The 19,478-nt window shown below is 40.6% G+C and overlaps 1 protein-coding gene across 2 annotated transcripts in view; it reads right to left on the bottom strand.

Moving 5' to 3' along the window:
• Positions 1–18,089: 18,089 nt before the first annotated feature.
• Positions 18,090–19,478, bottom strand: part of LOC149069997 (chromosome-associated kinesin KIF4-like) — a 48,454-nt gene continuing 47,065 nt past the window's right edge. For both annotated transcript variants that reach the window (XM_089249504.1, XM_089249505.1), the window contains exon 27: positions 18,090–18,704. In XM_089249504.1, the coding sequence (XP_089105630.1) occupies positions 18,551–18,704 (154 nt within the window). In that variant the 3' untranslated portion in view covers positions 18,090–18,550. The remainder of the gene's footprint in view (positions 18,705–19,478) is intronic.

Genomic DNA, 19,478 nt, shown 5'->3' with positions numbered 1-19,478 from the left:
TCGTCCGGCAATCGAGAGACCCGGGTTCGACTCCCGGTAGAGGCAGCGATGAGTTTTTTCCTTCCTTAAAAAAAAAAAAAAAAAAAATTAACATCTCAAATAATAAATACCTTCACAACATCCAGTCTTCCGTATATCTTATATATGCTTTACTTTCGATTTCTTACGACCCTCCCAATATAACGTCCGTTTTCGGCGGGACGAAGGGGGTCGTTATATCGAGTGTCGATTGTATTTACTTTAATGGGCTGCCGTGGATTACAGTCCGCTCTTTGCCCTCCCCACTAAATACGTCACTGGAAGTTCACATTGTGTATTTCGAAATACCAGAGCCGCAACTAGATACTATGCCAGCCGCGGGGGATTATTTTTTCCCCTTCATCCACTCCCATGATAATAAAATCTACGTTTGATATAACGACCCCCCCCCCCCCGTCGAAAACGGACGTTATATTGGGAGGGTCGTAAAATGGAAAGTAAAACATATATGATAGTCGTTATGAGAACGTTTAGAACTTATCCTACCGGTCGTTGTAATGGAATGGTCGCTATAACGAGCGACAACTGCAGCACAAGTTCTTTGGGGAACGGGGGGTTGCCGTTAAGCCACCCTCCTCCGTGACCGCCTATAGTCAGCCATTATTATTGGAATAAAATATTTTTTTTTGTCAATACATCTTCAAATAGCGAAATTTATTTGAAATTAAATTATATACGTAATTATAAAAAGAATATATTTAATTATCATACCAATTTAAAACAACAAAAAAATATTTATTCCTAAATTTCTTTCTACGTAGCCAATAATCAATTTAAGTAATATTTACTTACGGTTCCTAAGGATTCCGATAGATGGCGCGTTTGCTTGCGGCATCTTTCACGAGCGAGAGACGAGAAGAGAGCGTCTTTTAGCAAAATGAAAATGGCTAATCAATTAGTTAATGTGATTTGATGGGGGGGGGGGGGAAATTACGCAGTTTCAATCTAATTAATTTTGAAATAATAACCAGCATTTCAAAGTTGAAATCTGAATAAATAATAATAATTATATGATCTAGGGAAGTCTAAATTAATTATTTAATATTCAGAATTAATGGATTAATCCTTTTTTTCAAGTTTTCATTTGAATAATTTTCGTAATTAAATTTTACCGAAGTTATCAAATTATCGAAATTAAAATATTTAAATATATAATGTTATTAATAATCTTATATAATTTATATATACAGGGTGTCTCCTGCGGCGTTTATCGTATGAACCGTCCGTAGGTGTGATTACAATTTAATAAATGCTCAACATGCGTTGAAAAATTACCCTGTGCCAGTTTTGAGAGTGAAAATACAGTGTGTAACAAAATAAAAAAAATCTAAATTTTTATACGGTCCCTCCTGTGCTTCAACTTCCAATTAGAAAGTTACCCTGTCTCTCCTGAGGCCAACGAAAAAGAAATTCAAAGTTTTTTTATTGGCCTATATTCGCTAGGATGTGTGAATTATAAAATCGGAGAAGAGTTGGGAAAGGACAGCATGAATCAGGCATCTTCAACCCGTTGCTCGCGAACACCACGGTGCTCCCTGAAGTACCCATAGACAGGGCCGGAATTAGGCAGGTGCGAAGGGTGCGGCCGCAAAAGGTGATAAAAATGTTTTGATTACATTTTGACTTCAACTTCTTAGCAAAGCAATAGCTTAAAATTCAGTCCAAGATAGCGAACCCCTAAGGTTGAGGGTCTGGGTAGATAATCGGTTTTCTAGCCTTGAGAGCCCAAATCTTCGAGTGCCTGGGGGAGCACTTGTCCATATTTATTACCACATGGCATTTTTGACTACGAAGGCGTTTTTACAGTCGTTCTCTGGCAGCAGAGTACCCATGGACACCCTGGGGTATTGGAAAACCCCTGTTCTGAGGGACCGCAAATTTTTGTTGTTTTTTTTTTTTGCACCGGGCCGCAAAATACTTATGACCGTCTCTGCTCGTAGTGCTCGATGCTCGTGTCCGATTTCGTGCTTGCAAGCATTTGATCAACGTTCCTGGGGCCATAGCCCCCACATCCTGGAGCAGGGCCCTTAGGCTGAGATCTTTTGCGGGTCCCCAACCACACTTCCACGGGTCCCCTTTATGATGAATTTATAGCGTGAAAAAGCAAAAAAAAAAAAAAAAAATGGTAAAAATCGTCTCGGGCTCCAGGGCTGGAGCCATGTCAGCCCACCCCTTGTGGGGGGCCATGCCTGGGCATCCGTATGTGAAACTTGCAGTAAGGGTGCTCTTCTTTTGATGATAGGTACAGGCAGTGCTCGCGAATGCAAAAAAGTTGAAGATTTCTGGCATAAATGAAGGAAAGAAGCGTTGTCCATTAGTTTCTGCTGATCTTCCATAACTCTTCTTCGATTTTCGAATTCGAATATCTTAGTGAATATTGCTCTTTTCCTGCAAAATAACACTATAATCTCGGCTTAAGACGGGAGGTTAGAACCCCACCCTCGTTTTGCGTACGTCAATGTACAGGACGCCCTGTATGTATGTAATATAAAAAGGGCAATTAAAACCATTACAAAAATGGATGCATTTTGTGGATGAATTTTGTTCGCAAAAAATCTCTTCCAAGGACATTTAATGCAGGGCGTCCAATAAATTCGTAAATTGTTTAAAAATTCATAAAAATTGAAAGAATTGGCACGGTTTGGAAAAAGTTATTCTCGCACGAGGTCAGTGCCGTCTTAACGCATGGGCCTCAAGAGAAGGAGGGCAAAAATGACAACTGGAAATTTTCGAGAGTAAGCATGTAAATTTGCCAGGTAGGGCCTCCAGAAAATCACTTGGTCCGGGGGGGGGGGGGTCCATGACACTCTAAAGAAGGCATTGCAAGAGGTGGAATATTTTTTTGATACAGAAAGAAGATTTTTTGAAATTTTCGTCCATAGAGGGTGCTGCATGAAACGAGGAGTCCTAGAAAAAGCAGGGTGTACGATTAACGGCTTATTTCCGAATTTTCCTATTACTGGCTCTGGCAAATGGTTTTCATAGTGATCAGTGGCGTATTCACGGGGGGGAGGGGCGCTTAGCGGGCTATTGCCAAGTTCAGAAGGCTGGCAAATGGCCAAGTGATGGCCAAAATGATTGGCCAAAGTTCAAAGTTCAAAGATTTCTGGCGGGGCCTATCTGTTTACAGACATCTGCCGCCTTCAAAACCGGCCCGCGGGGGACCACTGTGAAGAGAAAGGCAAGGGTGCAACTGTTTGTGTAATGTGAAGTGCGTGTGGTATGCAAGAATTTGGGAGCTTGTCTACGTTAATTAAAAACTTAATTAACCAGGAAAAATCAAACATGTCTTTCCGAACTTATTAGTCATATTACTTATTAATATTTTCGGCAGGAAAAGTAAAGTGGACTGCTTCTGCGACGCCATCTTGGTTCGTCGTGGCTCATCCTCATTGGTCGGAAGAGTTGCTTGTCAGGGATTGGCTGAAAAGGAATGAAAATACACAAAAATACAATTTATTAAAAATTATTAATTAGAAGGTGAAGAAAAAAGAGGAATAGAATTAGTCATATTAAAAAAGTTCGTAGCGATAGATGGAGAAGAGATTTCACTTAAATAAGTGATTTTTTATTTTTTTTTTGAAAGTTTTTTTTTAAAAATTTTTAAGTTTTTATGGGATTTTTTAGGAAATATTTTTGAAAAGATGGGTAAAGGAAGCGTAGAAAAAGATAGAGTTTGCAACACTAATGTCGCTAAATATGGGAGCTACTCTCGGCTCCTTGTTTTGTCTCGTCGACTATCGCTCTAGAATTCGATCAGCCTCTTTTAGGAATTTTTGTAGAGTAGCTCGTCTCTCTTTCTTCCAGCATTGCTGGACGGTGTTTTGTATGCAAGCCTTGGCAAAGTCGAACAGGTCCCGTGACAAGTCAAGGTTGGCTGACGATTCGGAGTCCGACGACGTGGATGACGCCGAGGACGAGTAAACAGAGGCCGGGGAGGCGGGCTTACGAACTTCGTCAGCTTCCACTCGGCCGATGGGGGTGGCACTTGCGCCGCCGTCTTTGATTGGCCAAGCAAATTAATAGAATTGGAGAAGGGCGGCAAAATTTGTATAACCCCCATTAAATCAGCCTCTGCCCACACAGGTATAGGGGTTAGGTCAGCGATTGGTCAAAAAAGTGACCTAGAGAGTTTTCAATCACGTGAGCAAGCATGCGAATGACCTACAGAGCGAGGGACCAGGTCAGTGAGTCCATTACACATACATAACTCTCTTGTCTGTCCCTTCATCGGGGGTCCCCAAGGGGCCCCAGCCCTTATGTTGGCTAATGGCCCGCTTTAAGGGCCAGTCACCATCGGAAAAATTTGAGTCTGGTCTGGTCTGGTCAGGTCAGTGAGTGACCTAGAGCGTGTGCAAGCTTGTGAATGACAAAACAGTGACCTAGAGTGCATGCAAGCATGTGGTCCAAAAAAGTGACCTAGATGCGAAAGCATGCTAATGACCAAAAGAGTGACCGCGCAAGCATACGAATGACCTAGAGCATGGGTAAATGATAGAAAAGAGTGGCCCAGAGCAGGGAACCATGTCAGTGAGCAATCAAAAGAGTGAACTAGATCGTGTGCGAGCATGAGAATGACCTAGATCGTGTGCGAGCATGTGAATGACCTAGATCACGTGCAAGCATGTGAGGGACATGATCGCGTGCAAGCATGTGAAGGACATGATCGCGTGCAAGCATGTAAGCGACTAAAAGAGTGACCTAAAGTGTGTGATGTGTGTGATCATGGGCGTAACCAAAAGAGTGACTTAGAAATACAGGCGTACTTGCTGGAGTTGAGGGAGACCAAGTGGGTTATATATAGCACAGGGTGGCGGATTCGAAGAAAAAGTTGGGAAGAAAATTAGACTAGATTGGGAAGAGGGTGGCAAAATTCGTTTAGCGCCCGCAGGCGGAAAAACTATAAATGCTCCTCTGATTGTGATGCTGACATTGGTTTGAAAAAGCACTATTGGTGAATTCGGTTTACCTCCTCAGACACGAACCACCGGTTGATATAGAATAGATAGATAGATAGATACAACCGCTCACAACCACGGACTGATGCAAAGCACCTTACTTCCGTTACATCAAAAGAGGCAACCACCAGTTGAAGATTTACAAACGTTTCGGGCACAGAAGTGATCGAAGAATGGTTCAAGTTCCAAAATTATTTGATTTAATTTCGTGCAGCACCCTCTATTAACGAAAATTTGAATTAAATTTTCTTATGGAACACCCTGTATTTTCTTCCAATATTTAAGCCAAAAAAAAAAAAATCACAAATTTTTAAAAAATCAATTGCGTTTTTCTAAAATTAAAATTCATTTCTTTCACAATTATTATTGAAGAAACGCGGCTACGGCCGTCTCGTTCTCCGATCACCGTAATCAAAATGGCGCCAAACTACGGGCGAGACGAGTCAATAATGACGGCAGCATTATTAACTGAAGGGGTCGTCGAGAGTGAGAGAAACGGGGATAAAAACGACCATCTTAACACTATGAATAAATAGCCGCTATTAGTTACTTTGGCGGCCGGCGGATCGCCATCTTGTCTAGTTAATTTGCAAACATGGCACGTTTCGTGATGAATATCCCTCCATAATAATCCGACTCCTCCTACGAACCATGACGTCATCACCAGTGGAGTCTTAAACAGAATGGAGCACCCTCCCAAATTATTTGATCCCCATAGGCGTAAAGTTATATCCGGTCCATACCCCCCCCCCCTCCCAGTGCCGTCTTAACGCAGGGGCCTCGAATGCTCATTGGAGGCTCATGAGAACGATATCTCCGTGCAATTTTGGACAACAAAGGGGCCTCAGAAAAATCACTTTTCCCCGAGTGCCCAGGCAATTCCCGCTATAGATATACACTCTTACCTATAGGGGGTGGTGGCCCATGATGCTCCTAAGACGGCCTTTCCCCCCACCCCCATCATTTGCCACTATCTCCATTGAGCCTATAGACGCACTGTCAGCCTCCCTATCTCACAATTGTGGGGCTGACAGGGATCTATCCCTGAGGCATGGGTCGATTCCTGTCATGTTATGTTTTTAACAATAAATTCATCATTGAAGGACCCTTGAAAAATCTGGCTTGGGGGGGGGGGGGGCTTCAGGTGGTGCCGTCTTAACGCATGGGTCCACCTGGGCATGGCCCGGGGGGGGACCTTAAGAGAAAAGAGACGTTACAAAAATGACAGAACCGGTTAAAATTTTCGATAATTTGCCAGGTAGGGCCTCAAAAAGAATCATTTGGCCCGGGGGTTCATGATGCTTCTAATGCCCTGCCTTGAGGATTCCAGCCTAAAGGCCCTGCTGGAGGATGTGGGGGCCATGTCTATAGAAATAGCGTAAATAGTTTGAGACCTAACCCAAGAAAATGTTGAGACATAGCAATATTTCTAATAACTTTATACTTATGTTAAATCTCGAATAATTTTGCATTTTTTTAAATGATTCTGAAATTAATTTTAATGAATCAAGAATTTTTAGTAGAAAATTCAAGAATCTCTCTCATTTTCTTATTAATTCGGGGCTTTCATTAATTCTGAAAATTTTTTCAACAATTCTGATTTTATAATTAATTCTGAATTTTTATTTGCTTTCAATGAATTCCACTCATTAATTATAAAGTCTTCGCTTACATCAAAAATCCAAAAATCTCATTCTCTTCATTTTTTTCCCAATTTTCATTTAATTCTGAACTAAATTCTTTTATTAATTCTTAAAATTGTTTTTATTAATTCTTAAAATTGTTTTTATTAATTCTTAAAATTGTTTTTATTAATTCTTAAAATTGTTTTTATTAATTCTTAAAATTGTTTTTATTAATTCTGAAATTATTTCTTTCATTAATTCCGATATTATTTCTTTTATTAATTTTTTGAATATTTTTATAACTATTTCTATATTGGTGATATTTGACAAGCATTAGTGAATTTGGTGAAAAATTAAAAAAAAATTAGGGCACAATACATTTGGAAATAATTTACAAAATTGATGATATTTGGTGATATAACACAAAAATTGGTGGTACATTATTTGGCGTTATTTCACAAAATTGGTGGTGAATAAAAAATAAATTGGTGGTGCTTGGTGGTACATCACAAAAATTGACGGTGCAGAATTCGGTGCTATAGTTTATGATAATACTCGGTGATGACAATTGGCGGTATTTGGTGGCGAAAATTTGGTGATATTTGGTGGCGAAAATTTGGTGATATTTGGTAGCGAAAATTTGTTGATATTTGGTTACGAAAATTGGTGGTTTAGTATTTATTGATATTTCGAAAAAATTGATGGTACAGTATTTGGTGATGTATCACACAAAATTAGAGATATTTGATTACGTATCACAGAATTAGCTATATTTGGTGGTAGATCGCAAAAATTGTTGGTGCACTATTTGGTGGTGTATTTCACAAAACTGGTGATATTTGGTCACGAAAACTGGCGATATTTGGTCACGGAAATTGGCGGTATAGGAATTTGGTGATGACAAAGTTGGTGGTGTATCACAAAAATTGAGGGTGTAATATCTCGTGCTGTTTCACAAAAACTGCCGGTATTCGGAGATATTTAAGAAAAACTGGCGGAATATGGGGATGTTTCCCGAAATTTTTTTTAGTGGTACAGTATTTGGTGGTATATTACAAAAACTGGAGGTATAGTACTTGATGATGTTTCACAAAATTTGACAAAATTTAGGGGATATTTCATGGCATCGGTGAAATATTTCGTAATATTTTGGCGAAAATTGACGACATTTGGCGATAATAGGTGCAGTTTTAACCTCCTGGAATCAGTTCACTTAAAGATATCCACAACTCTCTAACCCTCGAGGGAACAGTTCTCTCGCTGGTAATTCCTTAAACATTCCAAATGAAACTCGTTTACGTTTATCCTGTCCCGGGAAACGGTAAAAATGTCTATACTTTTCCCGGAAAAGGGTCACCAAACCATACACAACCCAGCTCGATCGATTAACTCGTATTTTTCCGAGAGAAGAGGGAAAAAAGCACCAAAAAATAAATCCAGTCGAGCGACATATTGGCGGATTCCTAAGGAAAAGACTAATTTCCAGGATATTCCTTCCATCAAGGGTCCGGGAAAAACACTCGGGGCGCCATTTCCCACTCCCGGCACCCCACCTCCCCCTCTCGTTCTCCGGTTGACGAAAAATTTCACCCGGATGTTGTTTCCTTGCGTTTATGAGTTTTAATTACGTGACTGTCCGCCATTTTACCGCCCTCCGTCCCCTCTCCGCCTACGCTAAACAAGGCGAAGATTAAATGTCGGCTAAAATTAGCCCTAAGCAAACTAATTATTCCGGGACAGGAACGAAGAAGGAGGGGGGGCGCCTTTAATTAATGAAGATCTTGCCTCGACATTTTGTGTTTGTGGTATGTGTTTCGCTGCGCCATCTTTACGGGAGTCGCTCCCTTTACATTGTCAGTATTGTCATTATTATAATAATGAGTAATTGTCATCGCCATGGCCCCTAACAAAGGTGGGGGGGGGCTGATGGAGGCTCCGGGAGTTTTTATATTGTACGCTGTGAATTGACTAGAAAATCAATATTAGAGCCTGGCTAAAAATTTTGGTTTAGGGGGCCCTGGGAGGATATCACCAAAAAGATTGGTGGCACTTCAATGAAGATGCACTTGGGAGGCTAAATTCTAGGCTGGAATTATTATTGTTTTTGGTAAGGTATATCTTACTTTATGGAAATTGCATGAAATCTCACTCCAAAAACTCGGCATCAATGTGGTCCCTAGCATAGGCGGAGATAGACCTGGAAGTCTGGGGGGGGGGCACGGTCATTATTGCTGGCGGAGCACGATTATGATGATGATGTCAATTTATATATGCATATATACAATATACATTAGATAAATAGGCACTACCTTTGACGCTGCCCTCCCCCCGCAATCTCCGTCCATGGTCCCTAGTTTGCAATATTATTAGTTTTTCCGTATTTGTGTGCCATCTTTTTAATAAAGGTTTTTGCCAGATGCTTGACGCTGGGAAAAAATTAGGCATACAAAAATGTACATTCAATAACATTTTCTGGTGCTTGATGCCCTATGCACGTGCTTATATTGCTTAAAGGTTAATCCGGCCCTGCTTTCAAGCCGCCCTTCTATAGTGAATTTATAGCATGAAAAAAAAACAAAAAAAACGATGGTAGTTGCCCCGGGCCCCAGGGCTAGAGCCCTGTCAGCCGCACTCTTGTGGGAGCCCAAAACAGTAAGTAAGTATGCATGCCCCCCCCCCCCCCCCCCACGGGTGGGATCTAACAGGGCTCCAGGTCTGGGGCCCGGGACAAATGCTATATATTTTTTTCATGCTATAAATTCACTGCAGAAGGATCCGTGAAAAGTCTGATTTGTGGGTGGAGGGGCTCAACTAATATCCTAACGTGGACCTTGCTCCAGAATTTGGGGGATCATGCAAGCATGTGAGTAGCCAAAAGAGTGACTTAGCGATACAGACTCATAACAAGGGTGGAGGGGGGTTCAAGAGGATTTTTCCACAGGGAGGCGAATTCGAGTATATCTGTGGTTAAGCAAATAAGACTGGAATGGGAGGCGACAAAATTCGTGTAGCCCCCCCCCCCCCCCCCCCCCACAGGCAGCGAAATCATAAATGCACTTCTGGTCATATAACCCTCTCGGTTGAGAACCACTGGGATAGAATAACGCGTTCCGGCCTAACTAGCCCCTCGTGTGCAGAAAATGACCTCGGCGCGACTAAAATTACCAAATGATGAACGCATTTACCGTAACGTATTCACTGACGTTGTCCCATGTGTTTACAACGGTTTTCTTTCAGGAAGGTTTATGTGCAAAGGTTTTTTTGTGTCGAAGTGTTCCGAATGGTTTGTCGTAAACCATTAAAATGGTTAAATAACGCGGCGCATTCCCCGTAGTCGTTTTCCACACATTTACTGGGCACTGCGTTTCAAAGAAAAAGTGTCCTATGATGAACTATCCTGTGAATCCACACCGCACTGTCACTTATGGGGAATGCAATGGTTTCTGCGTGTAATCGCGTGGATTAGACGTCACTCAGATGCGACAGTTATTGGTATTATTGGTATTAACGTCGCCATGAAGCGAAAAATGAGCTTCATCCGTCCACAAGATGTTAAAGACCCTGGTGGGATTCTGTTTGATTTTGGACAAAGCCCACCTCGCAAATACATACTTCCTTCTGTACGGTATCCGCTGGTAAAAGTTCATGGCACGACTGCAATCTATATGGGTGCAGATCAAGTATTCCCATGAGGAATATTGCGTATCGAGGATGGTGGTAAGCCCAAGCGTCTGGCACGTAGGCGGAGATAGACTTGGAAGTATGGGTGGGGGGGGGGGGTGCACGATGATGATGTCAATTCATATATGCATATATACATTAGATCAGTCAACTTCACCTTTGACGCTGGGGGTAATGTCATCTTGTTCAACTGAATTTTTAAAATCGTTCCAAGAGTTTAAATTGATGGCGAGACCAGACGTCCCGGCCCAAAAGATTATGCGTTACATTTGTGGCAAAAACCAAATCTTCCTTAAGCCATTGAGAGTACCTTTTCTGCACTCAGTACACCTCATCGGTTGTTGGATCGGAAATTAAGGCCATGCACATAGTGAGGTGACCAAGGGGTATGGGAGTGAATAACGACGAAAACGATTGTATTGTTTTGTTCTACACCGCACATACCCGAGAAGCGAGACAAAAGAGGTCATTCAATGAGGTGCGGGAGTTAAACAAACATGTTTGTTTTGCCTCGACCATTTCTCCACTTTTTCCCTTTCCCTCTTGTGCGGAGGGCTCATCATAATCATCACACCCTTACATTTCAAAACCCCTCTGGCCTCCTCTTTTACTATGTGCTTCCTGCACTCGTATGCATTTTTTTCTTCTCGTACCTCTTCGCTCCACTGCGAAGGCAGCTTAAAGCGTTATCTATCGATGGTCGCCTCAAGTTCGGTAGGGAAAGAACTTGTTATTTATGTGCCACTTTATACTTCAGTTATCTCTGAACAGGTAATTTTAATCTGTAAGCGTACTATTAACTATTACCTGTATCCTTATAACACTGAAGTAATCTGTAAATGTACCTCCAGGTCACTTGAATGATCCCCAAATGTGCCTCGGGCCACTTGATTCAAGTGAAACTGTGTCGTTTGCCACTTGAGTGATCTAGAACACCCCCCCCCCAGGTCGCTGAAGTGAAAGTGCCGCGTAAATAAATGGATCCTGGAATGTGCCGCGGGTCACTTGAGTGGCCCACGGAGCGCTCTCACAAATCACTCACGCAGCCTGCGGCACTGATAGCTCAAATGACCCGTGGTGCAGTTCCACATGACTCGAGTGACCCATGACATATTTCCAGACCACTGGAACTACTTAAGTCACAATTCCATCACTCGAGTGACCTAAGCCAAAATTCCAAATCACTTGAGTGACCTAAGTCACAATTCCAAATCACTTTAAGGCCCGCGCCACATTTTCAAGTCATTTAAGTGCCCAGTGGCAGAGTTACAGATCACTTAGTGTCCCGCGTAACAGTTCACTGCGGCACGGTTCCAAAGCACTTGAGTGACTCGCTGTGAATTTACACAGTGAGTTAAAATTTAAATTTTTTTCTGTGCGGCACACTTTCTGATCACTTAATTGACTAACGGTACATTCACAGGTCATTCAAGTAACATGTGGCACATTCTCAGATCACTTAGGTGGCCAGTGACTCATTTTCAAATCAATAAAGTGGCCCGCACTCCCCGAAAGAGGTGTTGAGCACCATTTTTGTACCCACACACACCGAGAGCCCTCAGCAACAACATTTCAATCTTTTGAGAAATTTGATCTGCAGTGCAGGCGCAGTTTCAGAGCACTTAAATGGCCCGAAGTGTAGTTCTCCATTCCACATCATTCTAAATACCCGCGGCGCGGTTCCAGATCATATCTGCGGCAGATCTATATATACCCGCGGCATATTTACAGATTACTCGAGTGATGTGCGCCACAATTCCAGAACGCTTAAGCGGCCCTCGAAACATTTCTCGATCACTTGAGTGCCCGCGACTCGAGTTCAAACCTATGAAGTGGCCCGCATTCTGGAATTAGGGAAAGTGTTTTTCCACCGCCGGACCGCGGCCCGGTAGTTGGCTCTGACAACAGTCAAACCGGGCCGTGAGTAATTCAGTTTCATTTTTCCTCATTTGTTTTCCATTAGTCGTATGCATGACCTGGGTTTCCACTTACAAAAAAGGAATCAATCGGGCTGCGGGCTTTCAGAGAATGGGGGGGGGGGGGCGCTGGAAAACCCCATTTCGTCCTGAGCATAATTTAGCTGAAAATTATCCTTGATCCACGGATATAATTCAGATTATCAGAGTAAGGACCCATCACATCACTCATCTGTGGCACCCAGAATATTGCAGAAAAGCCTTCAATTTTAAACGGGATCTTATCTCTCTCCGAAATCTCGACCGCACGCCATTTCCCCCCCCCCCCCCCCCTTATAACACCAAGTTTGAAAGGTGGGGGGAGGAAAGAGAGACACATTATAAATTACCGCGAGGGGCAAAAAGGGATGGCGCCACCAAGCACAACACAACAACTACTCCTACTCATTACGTATATATTACTCTGGTAAGCAAAGGCTTAACTAAAGCATTAATCAGAAAACGTGAGCTTTAAAGTAACCCTTTCAGTGGTGTATGGGGAAGAGAGAGAGAGAAGGGGGGGGGGCCGTGGATGGACAGCGATTAGCGTCGGCACATTCTGTCACTGGAGTAGCGAAACGCCAAAGATTGATCGCGGGTAATTAGTGCGAGCGCCCCCCCCCCCCACACTCCGATACGCGCATTATCATAATTTAAAGCTTAAATTTCCGCCGAGAGAGAAGATATTAGCTCCGCCTACACATACAAATCCCCGTTCCATCGATAATGATTCGCCCCCCCCCCCTTCAGGGCAAACCCATCTATGTGGGCCCTACATTGATTTTCTATAGTAAAAATTCAATTAAAAAATCATATCACCGTGTTACAGCCCGTAAGTCTTTCTTTATAAGGGTGCTTAACCTTTAGGAAAAATTACGGGCAACTTCATTGGTTTGAAAACTTGTCGCGGGCCACTTGAGTGATCGGGGAGAGCCATGGCCCACACATCCTGTTGGAAGGCCCTTATAGGCTGGGATCTTTCACAGCCCCCCTCCTCCCCAATTGTAAATTTAGTGTGAAAAAAAGAAGAAGATCGCCCCTCGGGCTGGAGTCTTGTCAGCTGCCCAACCTTGTGGGGAGGGCAGCACCGTAGGTCACTTACGTGATCTATAAATGAGTCATGGGTCATTTAAATAATTTGGAACTTTGCCGTAGGTAACATGTGATCGGTAAATATATTGCACGTTTGGCCTCGAGGCTCAAAGTTGAGGACCCAAGGTACACTGAAGGAACACACTTCATGGAACCGAAATTGTCTTATAAACCCTGCATGTGAGGGCGAAAGCTGCGCCGCATAGGCACCTGTCACGTGGCAGTGCTCTGTGAACCGCACCACACAAACGCGTGCCCGCGAAACCGATGTACTTTTGATAATTGGAAAGATTATACCATATTTCTGGGAAATTCGGAAGAATCAGCTGCAGATGAAATTGTCGAGATTGGCAAAAAAGCACCCTTTCTCGCCAAGCCAATGAAATCTCACACATACGGGTTTCTCTCTGGTTTTCAATTAACCAGAATTGGAGTTCCAGCAAATTCACCAAATTGGAGTTCCACAGTGTGAGGACATTGACAAGTACGAGGGTCGTTTTATAAGTTATAAAAAACTGTTCACCTGTTTTTTTAGAAAAATTGTATATATTTTATTTTTCAAACATAGTATCTTTCCACCTCCACACACGTTTTTTTCTTCAATGAAATTGAACTTTTTTTTCTATCCCATCAGAAAATTACATTTTCTCTAAACTCCAGAAAAGTCATTTGCAGCTGCGATGGCCTCTTTCATTTGATGAACAATTTTTTTCCCCCACCGAGCTAAACTTTTGATGTTGGAAAAGCAGGAAAAAGTCACATAGGGTCAGATCCATAGAATTTGGTGTAAGGAGATTGGTGCAAAACTTAATTCATGCAATGTGGAGATTGCAATGGTGTATCTGTGTGAGACGAGGCATTAGTTTGGAGGTATAGGGTTTTTTTTGTGTGTGTCAATCTTGACAGTTTCATGTTCGAATTCCAGAAGTGTGGAATAATGCTCTACCAATTGTTTATTGCCCTCTGAAGTAGTCTATGGGGTGTCATGGAAGTGCTAATGTGTCCTTTATCTCATCAACTGTCCATCTTAGAGGTATAATTTCAATTTTAAAAATGTTCATAAGGAGTTCAACAATTACCATGTACCAGTTTCGATAGCGGAAAAATGCAGTGCATCACAAAATAAAAATACATTTTTATACAATCCCCCTAACTTCCAATTAGAAAGTTGTTGCCCTGTATCCCCTGAGGCCAACAGCAAAAATTCCATGTTTTTAAGTGCAATATTCGCTAAAATATTTGAAATCAAAAATTGGAGAAATGTTATGACAGAACAGCAAAAATTAACGCACACACACACTGTCCTTTCCTCCAATTTTTGAATTCAATTCTCTGAATATAGCAGTTAAAAACATAGGATCCCTTTCATTAGACTCAGAAAAGACTGGGCAACAACTTTCTAATTGTAAGTTATGCTTCTAAACTTTAGAGGTTGGGAGATCATATAAATTTCTTATTTTGTGGCACTGTATTATCACTCTCAAAACTGGTATATTAATTTTTGAACACCTTTTGTGAGCATTCTTTAAATTGGAATCATATCTCTATGACGGACGGTTAATGAGATAAAGGCTGCAATATCACTTGCAGGACACCCTGTATATACAGGATGATTATACTTAATTTCCTCTGCTACATTTACTGATGAACCGTTGATCGTAGAGGCATACTTCCAGTTAGAAAAAGTATCCCATATAAATGTGTGAAACTCAGATGCATCATTCCTGTTGCAAGGGGTTGTATAGCTATTTTAAAAAACTGACTTTTTATACGGGTATCTCGTCCTCAAAAACCCAATTAGAAAGTTGTTGGTCTCTCTTTTGAGCCAACAAAAGAAGTTTCACATTCCTAAAATGCAATCATCACTGAGATATTTGAATTCAGAGAAAAGTTGGGAAACAGCAGCAAATAAGGGGGAGAAGCACTGTTCGTTAAATTTTGCTGTTCTTTCCCAATTTTTCAATTCAAATATCTCAGCAACCGTCGCACTCAGAGATTCTTTGGTGGCCTCAGAAGAGAGGGCAACAACTTTCTAACAGTTTTTCATTTGTGTGCAGGGTGTTCTCATAAAAAATTAAATCTTTTTATTTCACTAAACACAACCCTGCAACGTGAATGATGTACCACAGTTCATGTTATTTGGATACTTTTTCTAATTGGAGGTATATCTCTCTAGGATCAACAGTTTGCCAGTAAAATGCGGCAAGGGGAATTAAGTTATCACCCTGTACATGTCTAGAGCAGGGGTTCCCAACCAGTGCTCCATGTGAACTCCACGGCCGCTCGAGGAAAATATATAAAACCAGTAAATTTTGAAAAAAAAATATATATTTTTGAGTAAAAATAAGTCAGTAGCTTTGATGAATAGACCTAAGGGTTGCGCCATAGAAATTATATAACGGAAAGGGCTCCGTGGGTCAAGAAAGGTTGTTAACTGCTGATCTAGAGAATCTCCAAAAAAAATAAATAAAAATGTGGCCATCTCTTTCATAGCAGATGTAATTTCTGAAAATTTCATGCTGTCCTCAGTTACCGTTAGAGATGTGAGGTGAGAATATTTTCCTAGAGGTAAAAATTGAAGAATAATCGAGAATATTCATTTTTCTTTTAAATAATTTAAATTTTTTTTTACTAATTTTGTTTATATTGTGAAATATAAATCAGTTTTCATTGCCTGAAACATTTACAACAAAACAATTTTTGGTATAATCACTCCCCAATGAAACTTTAGTTCGAGAATATTCTCCAGGTCATGATGAGAGGTTTTAAAAATTTGGTTATAAAGATTTTAGAAACATTAAATTAAAACATTAAAAAATTTTAAAATTAGATAAATTTTCAGAAATAAGTTCACAACAAATCAAAGTTGATTGATAAAGGAAGCAATTATACAATCACCTTCATTCTAAGATACAGAACTGTTAGTTTTTTCATTGTACATACACTTAAAGTCTGTATCACTTACATTTCTTTAAAAGTTGTGTAATTCAGCCCTGTTGGTTTAATTTTCTTGCTTTCAAACTTAAATATTGTGGTCTACAAACTTCAATATACCCATCTTCTTGACGGGAAGAGAGACAGGGACACTCTCCGGAGAATATTCTCTCAAAGGACTACTATTATAAATTATTTGAGAATATTCTTCTCAAATAATTTATCGAGATTATTTATTATAATACATGTTATTACATTTATTCTTGACAATACTCTCTGGAAAGATTTCGGTAACTGAAGAATATTCTTATCGAGAATATTTTCTGGAAGGACTATTAATAACTTCAGAATAATTCTTATTTTCTATAAGAATATTTCCCAGTAATTTACGAAAGTAGTCCTCCCAGAGAATATTCTCAAGTTATTTATAATAGTAGTCCTAGCAGAGAATATTCTCCGAAAGATTCTCAAGAATTTTACATCTCTAGTTACCGTAAAAAAAATAAATACGTTGAATGCCAATTTTTTTAGTTGCCATGGCTACCTGGCACCCATAATTCATCATGACCTGCACACTACGATCAACGCAGAAGGCTTTTAAACCAGTTATATTTTATCGATGGTTATCTGTAGTTATCTTGTATAAGTCCTTCCTTCGATATTTATCTACTACTACTTAACCATATATGCACCTCGTATACATTCCTCTGTAGGATTTCTAATGAATTGGTATATGCAGGAATCCGTGTCTGAGTATGTGTGACCCAAATATATTTAAGTTGTCTGAGATGACTTTCCTGTTCTGCTGGTGCTTCCACCTGTCTTTCACATTTTCATAAAGTGAAGATTGTAAATCCGAGGATGACTTAACTCCCTGCTATCCATACAAAGGTTTTTTTTAACAGCTGGTTGATGTGAAGATATATATTTTTTGGAAAAAGAAAATTCAACTGCCTGTACGGGGAATCGAACCCACGCCATTTCACTTTCCAGATGACCGCCCTAGACCACTAGACTACAGAGGCAATGAATTTCTCAATCTTTCCTTGGAGCTCGTGTGCATTGAACAGGATCTTACATGGATGGTCGGAGGATGCAGGTCAAAGCTCACAATTTGTGACAATGCCACCAGATGGCAACTTATGCGATGATGGCGTCACTCCACTAACCATACAAATTTTTTTTTAACAGCTGGCTTATGCAAAGATATATATTTGGAAAGAGAAAATTCAACTGCCCCTCCCCACTGCGGGCAGTTGAAATTTGTATGGATACCGGAGAGTGATGTTGTCCTCAGATAAGTCGACATCTGGTGGCATCGTCAGAAATTGTGAGATTTTGCCTGAATTGCATCGAACCGTCCATATACGGTTCTGTTCAGTGCACACAAGCTCCAAGGAAAGATTGAGAAATTCATTGCCTCTGTAGTTTAGTGCGTTCACCCAGAAAGTGAAAGAACGTGGGTTCAATTCCCTGCACGGGCAGTTGAATTCTCTTTTGAAAAAAAATATATATATATATACATCTTTGCATCAGCCAGCTGTTAAAAAAGAACACCTTTGTATAAGATGGTAAATGCTTGAATTTTCGTGTTGAAGATCTGCCTCTGAGACATTCTTTCAAATTGGGGGGCCGACTCATACTCTTGCCTCAGAGTTGGAAAACTGCAGAAAACCAGCTTCAGCTGACCCACTGTGTCTCCAACAGGTTTCTCACAATGAGGGTCAAGCACGATGCCCACATGACTGCACAGCAGCGTTATTTATCTACTGCAATATTACATACAATTAAAGAAATGCAAAATATTGATGAAATAATAAAAAAAAAATTTAATCACGATTACATCACATACATTGACAGAAAAAAATTGATGAAATCAAAATCCATGGAATAAACAAAATGCATGTACTAATTAGTCGCACCACTCTCGACAACAGACGGAAGAGGAATGTTATTATTGTCATGTGCATGTATCACGAGAGCTCACAAGAAATGCTTATTCCCTGATCCTTCACTAAAAATTACTCATAAGAAAAAATACACAAACTTTTCTCCGCAAAATTAAAACACAAAACTACTTATAGTCCACACTTGAATAAAAAAAGTCAAGTACCCCAAGTAAATATCTAAATAGATTCTAACAAATGTTTGACATTTAGTAGTGACCATACAAATTAAAAGCTAAGTATGATACAAGTATCACTTTCTCGTTCAGTACAGCTCTGATTATTTAAAGCCTTGAAAAAAAAAAAAACGTATATATAAATCAGATGACTGGTGGAGTTAAAAGCTTCTCGGATCGTTCGTTCAATCCTCGTTTTTTGATACCGCTCTCATTAATAATACTAATACTGTCTTCTGTGTAAAGCTTCCTCCTCCTGTGCTTGTTGGACGGTTTGATGAAATCATCGCTTTCATTCCTGTAATGCAATTAATTTATTGGGTTAAAAAAAATATTTTTACAAGAAACATTTTCCGATGCAGCATGTCGACACGGTTTCTATGACTATCATTAGCAGAATGGAAAAAGGGTACATTTGAATCACCCCAGTTTAAAAGAATTGGGTGGGAATGCGATTTATTTGCTAAATCAAAGGAAAATAGTTAAATTAGAACAGATACAAATCAAATATGCACTCAAGGAAATATTTTGTTTAATTAAGGTAGCATTAGATTGTTTGAATCATGCCCCCAACCCGAAAGAGGAAGATTAAAAGGGCCAAGCCTTGAAGACTGGCACAGAGCTGTCTCAATGCATGGGGGAAGGGGGCCTCACCCAAGGCCGGAAGAGAATAGGGGCTTCACAAAAGTGAGAAATGGTTAAAATTTGAGAATTCCCTAGATAGAGTCCCGGAAAAATCATTTGGCCCGGGACTCCAAGATGCTCTTAAGACAGCTCTGATCTGGAGCATAAATCCCAGTATATTTTGTTTTCTCATCAGAAAACTACAGCGTTTTCACAAAGTGGGCAATATCAGACTCCTGGGTCAATGTAATGGCCCAGAGGGGTGGTAGAAGCTAAAGGATTTTACTTGGGACCTAATACTGGATTTTATGGGTTAGTTTGAGTTGGGGAGGGGGGGGGATGAAAGAAAACAAATTCTTAAGAAATGGGGTGATGGAACTAAAAGTTTAAGAAACTATGTACTTCAGGGGCATATGCAGGATTGACCTTTATAAGGGGTGCAAAAATT

Source organism: Pholcus phalangioides, unplaced genomic scaffold (genome assembly GCF_987345545.1).
Source record: "Pholcus phalangioides strain wild (caught in Gottingen) unplaced genomic scaffold, Ppha-v1.0 ptg000022l_1, whole genome shotgun sequence".
NCBI lineage: Eukaryota > Metazoa > Arthropoda > Arachnida > Araneae > Pholcidae > Pholcus > Pholcus phalangioides.
The sequence above is the reverse complement of the archived record's forward strand: the minus strand, read 5'-3'. Positions and strand labels throughout refer to the sequence as shown.